This window comes from Pollicipes pollicipes, unplaced genomic scaffold, assembly GCF_011947565.3.
Source record: "Pollicipes pollicipes isolate AB1234 unplaced genomic scaffold, Ppol_2.1 Scaffold_7261;HRSCAF=8764_pilon_pilon_pilon, whole genome shotgun sequence".
Taxonomy (NCBI): Eukaryota; Metazoa; Arthropoda; class Thecostraca; order Pollicipedomorpha; family Pollicipedidae; genus Pollicipes; species Pollicipes pollicipes.
In genome coordinates, this window is record NW_023597054.1 from 15,682,223 (window position 1) to 15,701,970 (window position 19,748).

Genomic DNA, 19,748 nt, shown 5'->3' on the forward strand with positions numbered 1-19,748 from the left:
GGGTGCCGGGCCGTTTCATTGCCGCAATGGGGGGATCAGTCCTGGGATTACCTTCATTTACGCCCGAACATGTGGCCACGGTACACCGTATCCAGTTGTTACCGTAGTAAACAATAATGCTCATGCCAAGACGATATGCTTCTACTGAGCCGTAATCTGGCGCATCAAGTTCAGTAGAGGCGTTTGATGAAAAAAGGCGATCCGGTGGTTGCTGTCGATTGTGGTCGGTTGGGCTGCAGGGGGGGGGGGGGGGGGCAGGGGTTGGGGTCATGTGGAGCCTCTCCCTTCATTTTTGTTTGTACATTCCTGCATGGAGTCTGATGAGACTGATTTTAAAATGTCAATGGGTCTATTGCCCGCCATTACGTGCACGGTGCTGTTTCCTTGCTGTGGTGATTTGCCCGGATCTGTCTGTCCATGATCCGCCTGAACAGGAACAGGAAAGGGCAGATTAAGCGATACCTTAATTCTAGTGGCTACTGGCCTTCCCAACTCCTGGAAGTTTTGACATCAAAAGCATACATCCCCATCTCTGTTATCCAAAAACCACCATGTTTTTGGTTTGTCTAAACCTTGTCAAAACTCAAAAACATGTGATGCTTTTGATAAGTTGGTCATTCACTTAATGGTAATAGCTCCATTCAGTCTATTTTGGCTGAACAAAAAGATGTGGGATGATAACACCAAAGTTGCACTTTCATGTGCTCATAGATTTGTTGAATCTGACTATTTCCATCCAAAAAAGTAGGGCAATATGCTGTGGGTGGTCATGGTCTTGCCAAGCCATGGAGACATGGACAATGCCATGAAGCATGGGAAATTCTGTCAAGAGCCATGACAGGGACCATAGGGAATTTTCTGCTTAAGATATCCTAGAAAGTAGTCAGGTTATGATGCCTGCTATACACAAGTTGATATCATACTCTCTAGTTTGTGTTCTTGGCATTTTGTTGATATCACATGTGATGCTCCATATTTGAGAGAAGAATTGTTAATCTATAGTAAATTTTTTATGTGTATGGGCTGTGCACATTTTTTATGAAAGCATGGAACAAATAATGAACCTGAAATGCATGCTTGGACTCAAGTGCTCCTTATTTTATAGTTATAGTAGTACTGAAACTGGATGTATGATACCATTGTGCTATTCTTTGTTCTGTGGGATCAATATTGTGAACAGGATGATAACTTTGACTGGGTTGCATAAACTTGTCAGTATTGAATGATAACTAACAGGTGCAATACTACCAGCTGACATGTTTCATCTAACCTTTATGTTTCAGCTGACAATTTTGCATCAAGCATGGCATCACTGTCAGAAAAAGCTGAGATTTACCTCAGCAGCCTTGACCTTCCTGAAGAGTTGAAGCAAGTGCCCCAGGCCAATGTTGGGTTTGTGGGGCTGGATCCTAAGAACAATGAAACTCACAAGCATATTTTGGATGCTTTTACAGCAAGTAGAAAAACAGACAGGCTGAGCATCCACTACTCTGTCATTGCTGCTGACAAGGACTTTCCTCCTGCTAAACCAAAGGTATATGATCAGGTTCCTGTTGGTGAAGTTTGGCCCACTGTATGTTGGCTGACACATTAAGCGCAGATGACATATTAACTTTGTGTATTATATTCCACTCTCACCAAGCTCACATCTGTTTTATCATCATTTAGACATAAGGAGTATTTTACCTGAGATTATCTCAGTACTTACTCCCACCTGAAGCGAACTAGTCACTGTGTCTGATATAAAAGACATTTTTCATGACTTAGGTGTGGCGCGTATCAGACTGTCCTCGAGCATGGATAGTTGGCACTAGGCTTGAACCTCCTTATTGTGAATAGTGTGACACCTTTATATGGAGAAACAGTTTACTGAGAAATGTTGTGGCTATAGTTATGACTTTTGAGTTGTCTGCTAGTCACAGTGCATCCAATTCCTTGCCCTCTGAAGAACTTTTGGGCACAAAGCAACACTTGAGAAAAGCTTTTCATTTTCATTGTCTTCAAAATCGGATTGCTAGTGAGCTGCTATAAAAATCAAAACCGCTGTCAGCTTGTCATAGAGTAAAATGAATAAATGAGACAGACATGCAAAACATGTTCAAAATGGGGTTTAAGGACTCCCTACCAGCTCTCACACTCAAATACTTGTGGTTTACAAGTGACATGTTTTCATTTTCATCATCAGTTGTTTAGTAGGTCCTGTTGTACTGCTGTTACATTGCTCCATTGCATCATTTGAAAAGCCTGACTGCTGTGTGACATCTCTGCTGAAGTCCCATTGCATCAACCTTGTCCATCCTGCCCCCTGACAGCACATAGCTGTGAGTCCCTCTGCTGTTTGGGCCATACCCCATCCCCTGCTGTTTGGTCAGGCCACTGGCCACTGTCAGTAGTGTGTAGTTGTGTGTCTGTTATGGGCGATAGAGTTGAGATCATTATATGTGTCATACAATATATGTCAAATATATGTCAAACAAGATTGCAACAATGGCATTCAGAACTACCATGGCTGTCATGTGAACTGTGTAACCTTTGGTTGGCCACTGTTGTATCTGTGTGAACTTAAGAAATAGAGCAGGTATCCACATTGTTCATAAACATGCTGGCGGAAGAATGTAATTCTGACTGAAATGGTCATCTGAAACCAGGGCAGGGTACCAAAGAAATGTTAATTTCCATGGTAGCTGTTGATGAGCTCTGGCAACCACTTTGTGCTAGTCCATGTAGTTTTTGCTCCTGAATTTTACTTACTTGCAAGTTGCAATTTTCATGGTTTGCACATACGTGTTGGTTCGCCACATATGCCTGCACATGCTTGTCGGTTTGCAAATACTTGCACACACTTGCAAGTGGGATGGTTGGCATCCATTGTAGTCACATCCATTACATCTAAGTGTGTTTGGTGTGGCATCATTAATGATGTGTTCTCTTTGCAGAGGACCACTTATGAGTGGTTTCTTCCGAAGGGAATTCTGAAACGTCGGTGGATGAAGAAAGCATTTGTTTGAGCTTCCAGCTGTTGTTATCATTTTCTTTGATTTAGACTGGTCTGATGCTGCGTGGAATGAGAAGAAACTGGAGTGCTCATCACGGGTGAAGGCAATCAGGTGACAGCCCTGTCGCGGGTCCTCGGATTCTGCTGCAGACCCTGCTCAGGCTGCAGTTTGTTGCTGCTTTTTGATAATTAGCTCAGCTATAACCTTGCATAACCCCAGGTACCATTTATATAAAACCACGAATGTTATGACTTAATATTCTCGAAGCTGTGTTATACAAACCAATAAGCTATGTTCTTTAAAGTATAGAAAATCGAGCTGGAGGGATCCAGTTGCACTCGACACAGAACCTGTGTATGTGGTCCTCAAACATCAAGAGATGACATATTTTGTGCTGCACAACATGTGCATGTACTTTGCAATGTGAGAATCGCACTCGACCCACACCAACTTGCGCCGTTGCACCATCCACCACCGCTATGCTACTCTCAAGCATCGTTCGGACCCGGTGGTCCGCCCGGGAGTTAGAATCTCCACCGTCACCGCTAGGGCGGCGCTGACGACGCAGCAGACTCGGCTGGCGGTGGTTCTGGTGCAGCGGGCGGCGTCCGGGGACGACCCGCAGGCGGCGGACCGGGCGGCGGACCTCTGCGCCGTCTGCGACTTGCCGCCCAAGTCGCTCTGGGTACTGCCGGCCACCGACCATCTCAGCCAGTATGCCATGAGGTCAGTGACGCCCAGCGGCTTAGGCTGCGGTAGTGGCGAGTTCGGGTGCTGCATGTGCAAAGTACGATCTGGTTCGTGACTAGCTGATTACATGGAATTGACAACTTCGGTGTTTCGTTGAAATAGGCGTGGATGGGAAGCGGGATGATAGGTGTCCCACTGCTGATCTTGGGCGTCGTACAAAGGCCTTCAAGTGGTGAATAAGCCTTTACAGATGACCACCCCCAGGTAGTGAAGACCCCTTGAGACATTCAAATGTGTGGAAGTATGGCGTGAGCCAAACTAGGCCAACCATTGGCATGTTGTAGAAACGTGCGGAGGGGTGCGAGAGATGGCATAGTAGTCCCTTTTTCATTTATTTTACACCAAGGCAGTCTAGTGAGCAGTATTTTCAAGCGCTTGTAGTGCTGGGGATCGTTTTGTTGCGGTGCTGATTTGTTCCAGTGTGAGAGGCCGTCCCCGTCCTGTCGGTTCCGCTGGCTTACCACCACCCTTCTGGCCCCAGGCTGGAGAGCGCCTTCTACGAGCTGGCGCAGACGTACTACCACCAGCGCGTCAAGGTGATCCGTGCTCACCGTGAACTGCTCAACAAGAGCCATCACCAGGCGCTGTTTGTGCGACACCAGTTCAAGCTGGGCTTCTTCTGCGAGGTCCGACAGGACATGCCGGCGGCGCATAAGTGAGTTACTCTGCCGCGGGCGGCTGTTTCGCCTCGAGGGTCGTCACGGGCGGCGTGAGGGCGCAGGCGGCCCGACATCCGTGTGGGGACGGCAGCGACCCGACTCGATCCGATATTCAGGGCCGCCGCAGTGGCTGAGCGTTGATTGAGCGATGGGAGCTGGGCAGTGAGAGAGCTGAGATTGGATGGCAGAGATTCGGGAGGCAGTAGCCTGGAAGCGAAGCTCAGGAAGTTAAAGTGTCGTAAAGCCGTTGTTGTTGTGATAAGGTGGCTGATGATCAGTTAATGCTATTTGCTAGCTAATGTGAGTTAATGTTTCGATGTCTGAACGCGTTGTGATCCAACCATAGCTTCCCCTGTTAGAATATATGGCGTGTTTGGAATGATGCCAGTGCAATGCGTTAAGATAGCTAAAAGTGAAGCAAAGATGGGATCACAAGATGACTTCTGACGGTCCAGCGTGAACATTGGTCATTTCAGCCAGCATCACTAATGAGCTGGCCTTTAGCCCAAACTAACCTGACCTGACCTGACCTGACCTGACCTGACCTTAGGGAGTACAAACATCCATATTCACGCGTGCTCGGCTGCACCACTACTTTTTCTAACATGACATCAGGCGTGGGACGCATCAGCGGGCGTTTCCGCATCTGCTGGAGTTGTGCCGCTTTTGCCTGGCACGGCCTCCGTGGAGCTCGTCAGCAAGTGCACTCGCACTTGCTCGAGCCGCACCCCTGGCCTGACCTGTCCACGTCAGGTTACACCGACGGCGCGCCTGCCCAGCAGCCCTCCCAAGTTTATCTGGCATGACCTCTCTGAGGTGCACCGGCAGGTGAGCTCACATATGCGTCACAAACTGGCCCCATGACTTGACCCTGCCTGATCTGATCTGACCTGCCATGACCTCGGCAGGGCGTACCAGCAGGCGTATTCGCACCTGCTGGAGCTGCGCACCACCGACCTGACGCTGTGCGAGATCAAGGTGGTGGCGGCCATGCTCAGCTTCAAGGTGTGTCGGCTGGCGTTCCGGCAGAACCTGCCGCGCGACGCCATCGCCCACTTCCGGCGGCACGTTGAGCTGTTCCGGCCGCGCGTCGGCCCGGCCGAGCTGACCGTCGAGCACAGCGGCTGGCTCGGACAGCAGTGAGTGACCGGCGACTGCCACGGCGGGGGGCGGGGGAGGGGAGGGCTGTCAGGTCGCTCCTCCGACAGACGGCGTGTCGGCGGGAGTGCCGGCGCGCCGGGACTTCGCCTCGTTGGTAGGCTGTTGGTGGCTCTCAATGGTAATACTTTGTCGATAAGATGCGGCGGCTTGGACCTTTTTTGTGTTTTGCAAAAGTGTCGGCCTGCCACGCGCGTGGTGATGTACGTGTGCTGCCCTTACGGACTACGCCAGAGAATAGTTCTCTTCGTTTCGTGTGCATCAGTTTTGTGTATGATGGTAACTGGTGGCAGTGCAGCTGGGGCAGTCTGCTGTTCCTGAGTCACTTCACACCTGGAGATGAGCACCGCTCATGACCGAAATGTCGCAGTTTGTTGTGAACCCGTTCGGTTGCTACTCAGCCGATGCTCACCGCCGCTCCGTGAATGCTTAACGCCTAATGATGACACTGTGGAAGCCCCACAAGGCCGGGCCGTACTACGAATGCTGCTACCACGGCCGGCTTCTGGGCCATTGCTGACGGAGTGCCGCCGCCGCTGCCGCCAGGTACCAGTGGTTCGGCGAGGTGTTTGAGCAGGCTATCCAGATGGGGCTGCCACCAGGTCCGGCTTCTGGGCCATTGCTCACGGAGTGCTACCGCCGCTGCCGCCAGGTACCAGTGGTTCGGCGAGGTGTTTGAGCAGGCCATCCAGATGGGGCTGCCGGCCATCCAGACACAGCATCCGGGCATCTACTTCGAGCAGGCGGCGCTGCACGGCCGGCGCCGGCGCGAGGCGGCCACCGCCCTCCAACTGGTGTGTGCCGGTCGCTCCTTATAGCTATCTCGGGCCACGCTGTCCCCGCCGCTCTGTAAAGCTCTGTCTGGCCACTCTGACCCCGCCGCTCTCTGTAAAGCTTTGTCTGGTCGCTCTGACCCCGCTGCTCTCTGTAAAGCTCCGTCTGGTCACTCTGACCCCACCGCTCTCTGTAAAGCTTTGTCTGGCCACTGTCCCCACCGCTCTCTGTAAAGCTCTGTCTGGCCACTCTGACCCCACCGCTCTCTGTAAAGCTCTGTTTGGCCACTCTGATCCCGCCGCTCTCTGTAAAGCTCTGTCTGGCCACTCTGACCCCACCGCTCTCTGTGAAGCTCTGTCTGGTCACTCTTGACCCCGCCGCTCCCTGTAAAGCTCTGTCTGGTCACTCTGACCCCGCCGCTCTCTGTAAAGCTCTGTCTGGCCACTCTGACCCTGTCGCTCTCTGTAAAGCTCTGTCTGGCCACTCTGACCCCACCGCTCTCTGTAAAGCTCTGTCTGGCCACTCTGATCCCGCCTCTCTCTGTAAAGCTCTGTCTGGCCACTCTGACCCCACCGCTCTCTGTAAAGCTCTGTCTGGCCACTCTGACCCTGCTGCTCTCTGTAAAGATCTGTCTGAGCACTCTGATCCCGCCGCTCTCCGTAAAGTTCTGTCTGGCCACTCTGACCTCGCCGCTCTCTGTAAAGCTCTGTCTGGCCACTCTGACCTCGCCGCTCTCTGTAAAGCTCTGTCTGGTCACTCTGACCCCGCCGCTCTGTAAAGCTCTGTCCGGCCACTCTGTCCTCGCCACTCTCTGTAAAGCTCTGTCTGGCCACGCTGTCGCCGCCACTCTCTGTAAAGCTCTGTCCGGCCACTCTGTCCCCACCGCTCTCTGTAAAGCTCTGTCTGGCCACGCTGTCCCCGCCACTCTCTGTAAAACTCTGTCCGGCCACTCTGTCCCCGCCACTCTCTGTAAAGCTCTGTCTGGCCACTCTGTCCCCACCGCTGTTTGTAAAGCTCTGTCTGGCCACTCTGTCCCCACCGCTCTTTGTAAAGCTCTGTCTGGCCACTCTGTCCCCACCATTCTCTGTAAAGATCTGTCTGGCCACTCTGTCCCCGCCGCTCTTTAAAGCTCTGGCCACTCTATCCCCACCGCTCTTTGTAAAGCTCTGTCTGGCCACTCTGTCCCCACCACTCTTTGTAAAGCTCTGTCTGGCCACTCTGTCCCCACTGCTCTCTGTAAAGATCTGTCTGGCCACTCTGTCCCCGCCGCTCTGTAAAGCTCTGTCTGGCCACTCTGTCCCCACCACTCTTTGTAAAGCTCTTTCTGGCCACTCTGTCCCCACCGCTCTTTGTAAAGCTCTGCCTGACCACTCTGTCCCCACCGCTCTTTGTAAAACTCTGTCGGGCCACTCTGTCCCCACCGCTCGAACTTGAAGCCACGTCGTCCCTGGGTGTGACGAGGTTGTAGACACGCTACGATCAAAAGCGTATGATCGTGTAAAGCCTGTACACGTTAAATGGTGACACACGATTAGAACTCCGACAATAATTGACTTGAAATCACTTGAACGTAGGCCGTGTGCGCATACACGGTCCGAGAGGATTTGCTAGTTTTGTACGCTGCCTTAAAAGCATTCAGAAGCGATCGGTCTTGGTCCGGATCTCTGTGTTCGTCGGATTTTCACGCGTGAATCACCCCCTGCCTATAGTCGAACCGCAGGCAACGCCTGACAGTCGAAGCCGCGATAAGCTGCCACAGGTGCTAACGGTTGACAGCTCTCAACAGTAGCAGTAGCGAGCTACCAACAACCGGCAGCTTGCGGACCGCGAGCAGAGACGTCGCATGCACCGTGTCGTGACGCCCGGGCCTGTGGTTCATGACACCATATGACACCATCTGGAGCGTTACCCTGACACGACGGTGGGTGTTGTAGGAGGGCGCCTCGTACCCGGAGCCTGACCCGCTGGCCAGCATCGTCTCCACCGACTTCTACGGCCAGCGGCCGTGGCGTCCGCCCGGCAGGAATGTGGAGCTGATGGACACACAGCGCGAGAAGCTCGGGGTCCTGGTGAGAGCGGGACAGATGGAGTGGTGGTGTGGGTAGGGTGGGGGGCGGATTGGGCAGATATCTTAGATGGAGACTTGTTGAGGGAGGCGGGCAAATCAAGTGCAGCTTGGTGACGTCTTGGTGAGGGAACTAGACAAATGCTATGCCTTTATGCTGGCGTGAGAACGTGGGCTGCAGTTGCAGTCGCGGTGTGGTACGTCTCGGATGCCGTGTGGATGGGCCCCATTAAGAGTGCTGGGGAGAGTCGCGCCGGGGTACGTCTCGGATGCTGTGTGAATGGGCCCCATTAAGAGTGCTGGGGAGGGTCGCGGCGGGGTACGTCTCGGATGCTGTGTGAATGGGCCCCATTAAGAGTGCTGGGGAGAGTCGTGGCGGGGTACGTCACGGATGCTGTAAGGATGGGCCTCATTAAGAGTGCTGAGGAGAGTCGCGGCGGGGTACGTCTCGGATGCTGTAAGGATGGGCCCCATTAAGAGTGCTGGGGAGAGTCGCGGCGGGGTACGTCACGGATGCTGTAAGGATGGGCCTCATTAAGAGTGCTGGGGAGATGAGCCTTAAGAATGCAAGCGCTATTATATATATTCGGTATTCGGTGTTCTATGTAATATAGCGATGCTTACTGCTCTTGGAACAAAGACCGTTCACGATACGGGTGACATGCTCGAGCGAAGGTCGGATGCTGTCCCGGTGCCGCCCCGTCAGCGCTGCTAACCGCCGCGGCCAGGCGATCCAGCTGATGGAGCGTGCGGTGAACCACCACAACCTGGTGATCCCGCTGCTGAGCTGCGCCATCAGCCACTACAAAAAGTACCACTGCCCGCGCATGAAGGAGCGCCTCATGGTGCAGATGGCCGAGGAGTACGCGCTCAGCGGTGACCACGACAAGGCCGTCATGTGAGTGGATGCAAACTGAGCCGGTAATAGCCCGCGAGCCGTGCGACAGGGGCCCAGTTACCCTCGGGGGTGGAAGTGGCAGCTTTTTGTGCTCGGCCAAAAAAAAACACTGGAACTTCATGCCAAGGTTTGCTTTATTTGCTGCTGATAATTGCGTGTCTTCCCGGTGTTCTTGGTTTGTGTGTCTACGCCTGTCAGGTTGTGCTTCTGACTCACTTGGATGTATAGAAGTAGCTGGTACTGCGCCTCACTCGGTCAAAGTTGGTCAAGCTACTAACCACGACGGCGTCATTTTTGTGTTCTGTTGTGAGCTGACGCTGATTTCAAACGCCGATTTCAAACGACCCTAGGGCAGTTAGACGACTGACCGCTCTTTGATGCAATTTCAAGTTATGTATGTTTTGCCTGGGTATGGTGTACGCGTCCTCCCTGTTTGTGGTTCCGATGCGACTGTCCTCATTTCAGTAAGACTCTTGCTTGAATGGCGTATCTTATCGTATAGTCTGAAGCGTTTTGTCGGAAGTACCTTGACTGGCGTGTGGGGCGCGTTGCAGCCTGCTGGGCAAGGTGCTGCTGCTGTACCGGTCGGAGCGCTGGTGGCCGCTGGTGGCGCAGGTGGCCTGGCTGGGGCTGCGCAGCGCCTACCTCAGCTGCCAGGTGGCGCCCTACCTGGCCATGTGCGCGGCGCTGCTGTCGCCGGCCGCCACCGGCGCCCAGGCGGAGCGCGCGCGGCTCGACGCCAATCTGCACCGCCTGCTCCGGGTGAGCCGGCCGCAGCCGACCGCAGCCGACTGTAGCGGCGCCATGGATGGAGCAGGGAACTGGGCCGCGCCGTGGTGACGGCAACGTGGACTGATGACATGGGATGGCGTGTGACTGGAGCGAACCTGAGCCCATGACATGGGGTGACCATGTGACGGGAGCGAACCTGAACCCATGACATGGGGTGAGCATGTGACGGGAGCGAACCTGAACCCATGACGTCGGGTGACCATGTGACGGGAGCGAACCTGAACCCATGACATGGGGTGACCATGTGACGGGAGCGAACCTGAACCCATGACATGGGGTGACCATGTGACGGGAGCGAACCTGAACCCATGACGTGGGGTGACCATGTGACGGGAGCGAACCGGAACCCGTGACGTGGGGTGACCATGTGACTGGAGCGAACCCAGACACATGACGTAGGGTGACCATGTGACGGGAACGGACCCGAACCCGTGAAGTGGGGTGACCATGTGACCGGGTTCTGATCAGACCCCGACCGTGTGACCAAAGCCTGGCCGTTTGACTTGAGCATAACCACATGACCTGAGCCTGACCATGCCATCGGACCCGGGCCTCGTGGCTGCAGTGTGACATGGCACCGGAGTCTGAAGCCATGCCGTGGGATGGCTGCGTGACCGGAGGCTGGGGGCGTGACCAGAGCCGGACGGTGTGACCATGGCTGGTGGGCTGGCTGCAGCGGGAGCCGCCGGAGCCGGAGCCGGGCTGCTCCGTGCAGCCGGGCTGGACGGAGGCGCTCGCTTCTCCCGATCCCGTCACTCTGGAGCTACCCGGACGGCACGCCGTCGTTTCGTGCCAGCCGGCCTTCTCAGCGCCCCGCTTCGAGCAGGGCCGCCCGCTCCAGGTAAGTTAGCTCAGGAGGCCGAGGCTGGCTGCGAGAAAGCCCGTCCGAAAAACTGGACACGGTACATAAAAGTGTTACGCATCTGCGTAGAAAACTGGAGTAATTTATCTAGGCTGCAATGGTAAACAGAACGGCGGCAGTACTTCCTTAATATTAAGCTTTTCTTTCCAAACAAAAGTCTTACTTTCCGGGTACTTTTCTTCTTCTATTCCGTTCTATTTCGTTCCTGGCATTCCTAACACCTCAGTGGACCCATCTGTATCCACTGCTGGACGCGGAGAGCGACCCATCAGTTGTCGTCGGTGGCCGCGGCGCAGGTGGAGCTGCGCCTGCAGAACCTGACGTCGGCGCCGCTGCCGCTGGCGTCGGTGCGCGTCTCCGTGTCGGGCCGCTCGGCACAGGCGGCCGCCGGCGGCCCGCTGGCGGCCGGCGAGCGGCGCACCCTCTCCGTCGAGGTGCCCGCGCGGCTCGAGGAGCTCGGCTCAGTCGTCTGGCTGGAGGCGGTGGCGCTGCAGCTGGAGGGCGGCGCCGGACTGGACGTGCTGCTCTCCTGGAAGATCAGCCTCGGCGACGAGGAGCTCCACCAGAGCATGTTCGGGTGAGAGCGGCCGCCATGGAAGGAGAGGCACGTATTGTGTCCGTTTCATGGTGCATGCCGCCTTCGCGTCATGACCTCAAAGACGTATGTTTCGGAAAGTGGGCACCCATCGCGGAGCTATCGCAATGCAGCCCTTTTGGCCGAATGGTTCTTGATTCCTGTGGTATCCGCGTTCACTTTGGAATGCAGCTTATCACTCCCATCTTCTGTAAGCATCATCTTCCGTAAGCACCTCCTTCCTTTAGCACCAGTATCACTGGTACCCAAGATCTACCGAAAGTGGCGTCGGTGGAAACGCTTCTAACATTTGGTCCCAGCCTGAGCACGCGCGCACTACCGAACCCTGGCGGTGTGATCGGCCCGTTGCCCCAGCCAAGTCAGCTTGTTCGCTACCCGCACGCTCTTTCTCGGTGGACGGCGCAGGCGCTCCCCACTCGCGGCCGCCGCCTGACCAGCCGCCGCGCCGCCGCCCTCAGCCTGCCGGTGGGAGAGCCGCGCTCGGACGTGGGCGGTCTCTGCACCACGGTGGTGCCGCGGCCGGCGCGCCTCGCCCTCGCCGCCGAGCACCAGCCGCCGGTGCTGGTCGGCGAGGTGTACCAGATGACTGCGCGCATGACCTGTGACGACCTGGGCGGCCCGCTCACCGACCTCGTGCTCGAGCTCAGCCTGCTCGGCGCCGACGAGGAGACGGCCAAAAACAGTGAGACGACCAGCAGCGTGGAATGAGACATGTGTGGGTCCCGCGAACAGATGAAGTCGTGGAAGGGTCCGGGTCTTTTTGCGCCATTTCGTAGGTCTTTTCTCTCTTTTATTTTGGCATTTGTTTGATTTCGCGGTCCGGGGTGTGCTATATGTTTTAACTACGCCAGAACTAGAGAACAGCGCGTGCAACATTAGAAATCCTAGGCGTGAAACATCGTGGCTCCGAACTCCGTGTTGGCCTTTAGTTGGAACCTCCTCGTGTCTCTCACTTCATCCGTTCATGGCTCCGTCCCGTGCCTCTGCGGGGTGACGCGGCCCGACCTCATCTGCTGTGACCGCCGCCATTCTGTGACCGCCGCCACCCTGTGACCGCCGCCACTCTGTGGTCGCTGCCACTCTGTGATCGCCGCTGCTCTGTGATTGCCGTCACTTTGTGACCGCTGGCCGGTCCGTGACCGCCGCCGACCTGCCGCAGCGTTCGTGGTGCACGGCGACACGTCCCGGCCGCTGACCGAGCCGCTGCAACTGGCGTGCGGCGCCGTCCAGCCGCGCGCCGTCGCCCAGCAGCTGCTGGGCCTGCAGTGCCTGACGCCGGCCAGCCGGCAGCTGCAGCTGGCGGCGCGCTACTCGGAGCCGACCGAGGCCGGCACATGTCAAGGACGGGCTGTGCATGCCGTTCACGCTCGAGGCCGTGCACCCGTTCCAGGCGAGTGGCCCTTGTCGGGGTGACGGGATGTGACTGGTGGGGTTGTGTGCTGGCTGTGATATAGTGGCACGTTGGGTGGAGCGGTCGCGGGTAGTGCGCGTTTGGGGCGTTGGTACCAGCCGTGTGGCTGTGTGGAGATTGGAAGTGAAGTTCTTAAACTTGAGTTGAACTGAGAACGGAACCAGATTGTGTCACGTGGTTAGCTAAGAGCAACCTTCACTGTATGTCCGCGGAACGTTTCCGCTTGTTTACCGTGAAGGACCTCATAGTTGTCCAAAAGTGTAGTGAATGATGGTGTGTTGCGCTGTCGTTACCGTGACATGGGATGATGACCAGGTCTGTGTGATGTTTGCCTTGACTTGGCTGGTGGTCGCCGTGACCGGTGTGTTGGGTGGTGAGTTCGCGGCCGGGACGTGTCGTCAGACATCCGCTGTGTTGGCTGGTGAGTTCACGGCCGGGACTTGTCAGATGTCTGGTGTGTTGGCTGGTGAGTTCACGGCCAGGACGTGTCGTCAGATATCCGCTGTGTTAGCTGGTGAGTTCACGGCCGGGGCGTGTCGTCAGATGTCCGCTGTTAGCTGGTGAGTTCACGGCCAGGACGTGTCGTCAGATATCCGCTGTGTTAGCTGGTGAGTTCACGGCCAGGACGTGTCGTCAGATATCCGCTGTGTTAGCTGGTGAGTTCACGGCCAGGACGTGTCGTCAGATATCCGCTGTGTTGGCTGGTGAGTTCACGGCCGGGACTTGTCAGATGTCTGGTGTGTTGGCTGGTGAGTTCACGGCCGGGACGTGTCGTCAGATATCCGGTGTGTTAGCTGGTGAGTTCACGGCCGGGGCGTGTCGTCAGATATCCGCTGTGTTAGCTGGTGAGTTCACGGCCAGGACGTGTCATCAGATATCCGCTGTGTTAGCTAGGTGAGTTCACGGCCGGGGCGTGTCGTCAGATGTCCGGTGTGTTGGCTGGTGAGTTCACGGCCGGGGCGTGTCGTCAGATATCCGCTGTGTTAGCTGGTGAGTTCACGGCCGGGGCGTGTCGTCAGATGTCCGGTGTGTTGGCTCGTGGGTTCACGGCCGGGGCGTGTCGTCAGATATCCGCTGTGTTAGCTGGTGAGTTCACGGCCGGGCGTGTCGTCAGATGTCCGGTGTGGGGAGTTCACGGCAGGGACGTGTCGTCAGATGTCCGGTGTGTTAGCTGGGAGTTCACGGCCGGGATGCGTCGTCAGATGTCCGGCGTGGTGAGTCCGCGGCCGGGACGTGTCTTCAGACGTCCGGTTATTGGCTCGTGGATTCACGGCCGGGACGTGTCGTCAGATGTCGGTGAAGGCGGCTGCGCTGACGCTGGAGCCGATCGAGGCGGCGGGAGCCGGCCAAACGGTGCTGCTCATCCCCCAGATCACCAACACGGGCCCGCACACGGTCCGACTGCGCTCCACACAGCTGATCATGGTCAGTCTTGCCGCCCTCGCCGCTCACCACAGCCGCCCGCTCCCGCTCACACCAGCCACCCGCTTCTGCTCCCCGCTCACCACAGCCGCCCGCTCCCGCTCACCATAACGGCCCGCTCCTGCTCCCGCTCACCACAGCCGCCCGCCCCCGCTCACCACAGCGGCCTGCTCCCGCTCACCACAGCCGCCCGCCCCCGCTCACCACAGCCGCCCGCCCCCGCTTACCACAGCCGCCCGCTCCCGCTCACCACAACGGCCCGCTCCCGCTCACCACAGCCGCCCCGCCCCCGCTCACCACAGCCGCCCGCCCCCGCTCACCACAGCCGCCCGCCCCCGCTCACCACAGCGGCCTGCTCCCGCTCACCATAGCCGCCTGCCCCCGCTCACCACAGCCGCCCGCTCCCGCTCACCACAACGGCCCGCTCCCGCTCACCACAGCCGCCCGCTCCCGCTCACCACAACGGCCCGCTCCTGCTCCCGTTCACCACAGCCGCCCTCCCCCGCTCACCACAGCCGCCTGCTCCCGCTCACCACAGCCGCCCGCTCCTGCTCCCGCTCACCGCAGCCACCCGCTCTCGGCTTCGTCTCTCTGCCCAGATATGGCCCCCGCACAAAGTTGCCATAGAGGCACCATCTCAAGCATAACAACACTGACAGCAGCCGCGTAGCACCACGCCAAGTGTTGGCGGTCGACGCGTCTAATACCAGCCCGCTGTGCCGGCGGTGTTGCCGGCTGTGCTGTCTGACAGGCAGCCCCGTGCCGCCTCTGACGCAGCTGGCTACCCCTCAGGACGATACCATGTTCGACGTGGCGGCTGAGTCGGACGAGGAGAGCGGCCAGGAGGATGAGGAGGAGGGCGGCGACGGCGGCTCGCTGCGGGAGCTGGTGCTGCAGCCGATGGAGTCTGCTTCCGAGTGTGTGGTGGTCACCGCCCGGCAGCTGACCGGCCACGCCCAGCCCGGCACCTACACCGTCACCTGGAACAGGTCAGCGTGCTGACAAATGACAACATGGCTCCTATGATCTGGCTATGCCCTGCTGCAGCCGCTCCCGGTGATCGATATGCTTTGCGTCCATGATCCTTGCGCTCTATGCGTTGTATCCTATGGGCGCAGCGTACCACATTGAAGCTGCGCCAAGCAGGGGCGCACGGACGCACTAATCTCCAGGGGCGTGTCCCCTCCCCCTCCCTCTTATAAAATTGATTACAGGTATTGATATGCACGTGAACACGTGTTGGCAATTCAATTAAAAATCGAGGTAGAAAAGCGGTGCTAACCAAATGGTACATATGTAACGTTGTTTTACGTCATGAAAGTAATTTCGCGAGACGTGCGCGCTAGCCTGAGTTTTAAGTGAATGTTGTGTAGGTCCCCCCCCCCCTGCATACACACATACAACGTGAATGCCTGAGCCTCTGGAGCTGAGTGTGATCTCGCTGCAGCATGCCGTGTGCCCGCCGCCGACCGGCTGTGCCGTGACCGTGGCCAGCGCGTGACGTTGCCCCTCCACCTCTCCGCCCCTCAGGCTGGATTGGGACGGTCGACCAGTGAGCACGGTGGCGCCGGCGCCGGCGCTGCAGGTGCGGCCGCGGCCTCTACTCGTCTCGGTCAGCCTGCCGGCGCACGGCGTCGTGCGCACCCCACTGCCCGTCCGCTACACCGTCACCAACCACTCGCCGCAGGTGTTCAGCCTGCTGCTGCACATGGAAGCCAGCGAGGCGTTCATGTTCTCCGGCAATAAGCGGGTACGACCACGGCCGGAAGCGGGTGGTGAAGGGGGGGGGGGGGGGGGGGCTTCGGGGCGGATGTGTGACACTGTGTGCTGGTGATTGTAGAAAGATCTTGAGACGTTTTATTACCTATTTGGTATGAAGTTGTGCCGTTTTTTTTTTGTCAATTTAGAGTTGTCATACGCGTCGCGCGCGTTCTTTTCATGTTGATGTGGACTTGAATGTAGCTTACTGATCCCACACTGTTTGCTGCAGACGTTTTCAGAAAAGCGGTGCCAACCAAATCGGCATGTGCGTTCGTGCGTAATCTTGCACGTAATCATTTTAGCATCGGCATGTGCGTTCGTGCGTAATCTTGAGATGTCTTTGTGTCTGCCCATGATTGGGACTGTTTTCACAGGCTGTTCCTTAACCAATGACCGCGTCTCACCAGTGCTGCGCAGCCGGTGTTGCCTTTGACGTTAGCTACAGTAGCCGTTGGATGTGGTCCGTGGCAGGACTGCCCGCCTACCTGGTCGGAGATGCTCTGCACCGCTGTCCGTGGTGTTCGTTGCAGTACCAGTTCCGTGTGGTGCCGGGCGGCAGTCGGCAGCTGGTGTACAACCTGTACCCGCTGCTGTCGGGCCGAGTCACCCTGCCGCGGCCCCGGCTCACCCTCTACAGAGACGGCGCGCCCGTCGAGGCCACCGAGCTTATAGACGGCGCCCTGCGCCACCTGCCCACGCACGTCTACGTCCTGGTGAGTGGCGCCGCCTTCCTCGGCCCGGTGTGGTGGTGTACCTCTGGGCTTGTTAAGCGGCGTGCTACTGACGTAGTCATGCCGTGATAAGCGGAGCTTTGGTTAAGTTAGTTTTTCTGAGCCTGTTCACTGGTGATGATCGTGTCCGTGTGAAGTGCACCGCTCGGCGTTTACACCTGTCGGCAGTGAGCGTCCCCATTTCGGTCGGATCCGAGGTGTGGAGCAACTTTGAACAGTTCCGCCGGGCGCGTGTTCCGAGCATCTTGCTCGATCCCGTGCATGCTCTAGCCTGCCCGTGTGCGCTGTTGCAGCCGCAGGAGAAGGGAGGCCCCCATGGCCCGGCTGGTGGAGCGGGGGACCAGGTACGCACCGTGTGAGCTCCGCCGAGCCCGGCGCGTCAGGAGCGAGGCTCACGGCCCGGCCGAGGGAGCAGGGAACCAGGTGCGCGCCGTGTGAGCTCCGCCGAGCCCGGCGCGTCAGGAGCGAGGCTCACGGCCCGGCCGAGGGAGCAGGGAACCAGGTGCGCACCGTGTGAGCTCCGCCGAGCCCGGCGCGTCAGGAGCGAGGCTCGCGGCCCGGCTGGTGGAGCGGGGGACCAGGTACGCACCGTGTGAGCTCCGCCGAGCCCGGAGCGTCAGGAGCGAGGCTCTCACGGCCCGGCCGAGGGAGCAGGGGACCAGGTGCGCGCCGTGTGAGCTCTGCCGAGCCCGGAGCGTCAGAAGAGAGCCCCGCTGGTGCCAGTGCCGGGCGAGCAGCTCAGTGTTGTGACATCAGGCCGACGTGCCGGGTATGGCGCGGGGCATTCCAGTGTCGAGCGAGGGTCGAAGCAAGAGTGCGTAGAGCTGTGAGATGAGCGGGGGCTGGTCGAGCTGTTTTAGTCAAGGTTTGACTGTATCGCGATCCATCCAGTTTGGCTTCGGTGGCACTGGGGCATAGGGTGCGCTGTACCATGCAATGCACTGTTATCTTTCAACTCTAATCGGTTGTTCATACTTCGTCTTTAGGAGTAACTGGGATGCTATGCCAAATTGATTTCATACTAGTGTGTGAAAAATATTGGATATGTATTCAAGCGAACCCTGATCTGATGGCCTGGTGATTTGAGCACTGAGACGCGCTGATGTGCGCTGTATTATTGCGAATGTATGCATTACAGACACGACGATTATCACGCATTTTGCTGGTGCATCCTGTCGACGGGTATGAGGCCTATCCCACGCCAAATGACGTGACGAAACGACTCGTAACTTTGAGGAAAGGGGTTTTGGCGGCCGGTCCAGCTGGATATAAATCCCCGGTTGCTCATCTGCCGTACCGGACTGGGGTCACCAGTTCAGTCCGAGAACAGTGATTCGTCTGACTACGGTCGGCGGCGAGTGCCGTTCTCTTTGCGTCCGTTCCACCAGTGGCAGCCTGTTCTTCCGTTGCGAAGCGCCCACGAGTCTCTGCTCTCCCACCCCGGATATCTTCCCTGGGACACCACCCGTCGAATCCGGCCCGCTCCTCCTCCAGCGCTCCATTCCGTCTCTCCCGCCCCGCCTACCCAGCCGGCGAGGTGTGTCGGTGACCCAGAGCGGACGTCTCCCGGGACGTCAGCTCCTGCGGGCTCTCTCCGCCCCGCGGCACCGCTCTGCCGCTGGCCGCCGGGCGGGCGGCCGCGGCGAGGTGTGTCGGTGGCCCAGAGCGGACGTCTCCCGGGACCCCAGCTCCTGCGGGCTCTCTCCGCCCCGCGGCACCGCTCTGCCGCTGGCCGCCGGACGGGCGGCCGCGGCGAGGTGTGTCGGTGACCCAGAGCGGACGTCTCCCGGGACGCCAGCTCTTGCGGGCTCCCTCCGCCCCGCGGCACCGCTCTGCCGCTGGCCGCCGGGCGGGCGGCCGCGGCGAGGTGCGTCGGTGACCCAGAGCGGACGTCTCCCGGGACGCCAGCTCCTGCGGGCTCCCTCCGCCCCGCGGCACCGCTCTGCCGCTGGCCGCCGGGCGGGCGGCCGCGGCGAGGTGGTGTTGCTGCCCCGGCTCACCACGTGGTATGCGGACGCGTCGGCACGGCGCCGGCCGGTTAAAGGACGGAGCAGCGAGACCGTGCTCGCCGGGTCGTGCTGAGGGCGTCGTAACCAGCGGGGTGCGAACCCGGACGTGAGCTGCTGCAAGGTCGGACGGCTGCGACAGTCCCGGACGCCGGCTCCGACGCACTGCCTGTTTGCGTGCAGAAGTTACTGCAGAAAGTGGCTTGTATACTGAAACTTTCGATGAAAAAAACGGTGCGGGTATTATGCGGGTCCTGGGTAAATGGTCAGCAGGAGTTCCATGCTAACCAATGGTCTCGAGGATTAGGTGACTATCCGCCTCAGCCAGGGCAAGTGTATTAGCACATCACGCGATGCTGCCTGTACGAGATCACGTGCGGGTGAGCTCAAAACCTTGCTCATTAGTTTTGGTTGGTTGTAAGGATGAGTGCAAGGTCCTATCAACCAGCCTAGTTGAATGTTTCACGTTACCTGCTTGCGGCAATGCAAAGACCGTCTACAACTTACGTAACTCGCTGAACACCAAGCGATGAATCGACGCCGATTGTCTAAAAGCTGCTCTGGAATGCGGCCTCACCACTCTTACGCTAGCTCTGTTAGGCTCTTTGTTCACCGAAACAATGACGGGCGAAGTACAGACGGAACGGATAATTAAGAGGAAGAGTGCAGGTGGTGTGAAGTGGGTAGGCCGAGACGGGACGCGACAATATGACCAGCCGCCGCAATGACGAGGTTCATATGTTTCCTCGCCGCATCTCGGCCCCGCGCGCCGCCAGCCGTGCCCAGTGCCGAGGGAGGGGCCGCCGCGTCATTATAAGACCGCCGGCGCCGGCCGGCTGCCAGATCTGGTCGGGGAGCCGCGCTGGAA

General features: G+C 57.9%; 1 protein-coding gene across 1 annotated transcript; it reads left to right on the forward strand.

The window, feature by feature from the left end:
• On the forward strand, positions 1 to 18,024 carry gry (trafficking protein particle complex subunit 11 gry). Its single transcript, XM_037234921.1, is given in 22 exon segments — positions 1 to 223; positions 1,284 to 1,534; positions 2,937 to 2,993; positions 2,995 to 3,107; positions 3,546 to 3,722; positions 4,228 to 4,401; positions 5,314 to 5,544; positions 6,216 to 6,357; positions 8,272 to 8,406; positions 9,131 to 9,300; positions 9,855 to 10,062; positions 10,769 to 10,933; positions 11,251 to 11,280; positions 11,368 to 11,531; positions 12,008 to 12,231; positions 12,709 to 12,939; positions 14,251 to 14,385; positions 15,175 to 15,185; positions 15,187 to 15,371; positions 15,913 to 16,132; positions 16,674 to 16,856; positions 17,168 to 18,024. Coding segments are annotated over 21 exon segments (3,252 nt in total). The 5' UTR covers positions 1 to 223; positions 1,284 to 1,303; the 3' UTR covers positions 17,234 to 18,024.
• Positions 18,025 to 19,748: the final 1,724 nt, after the last annotated feature.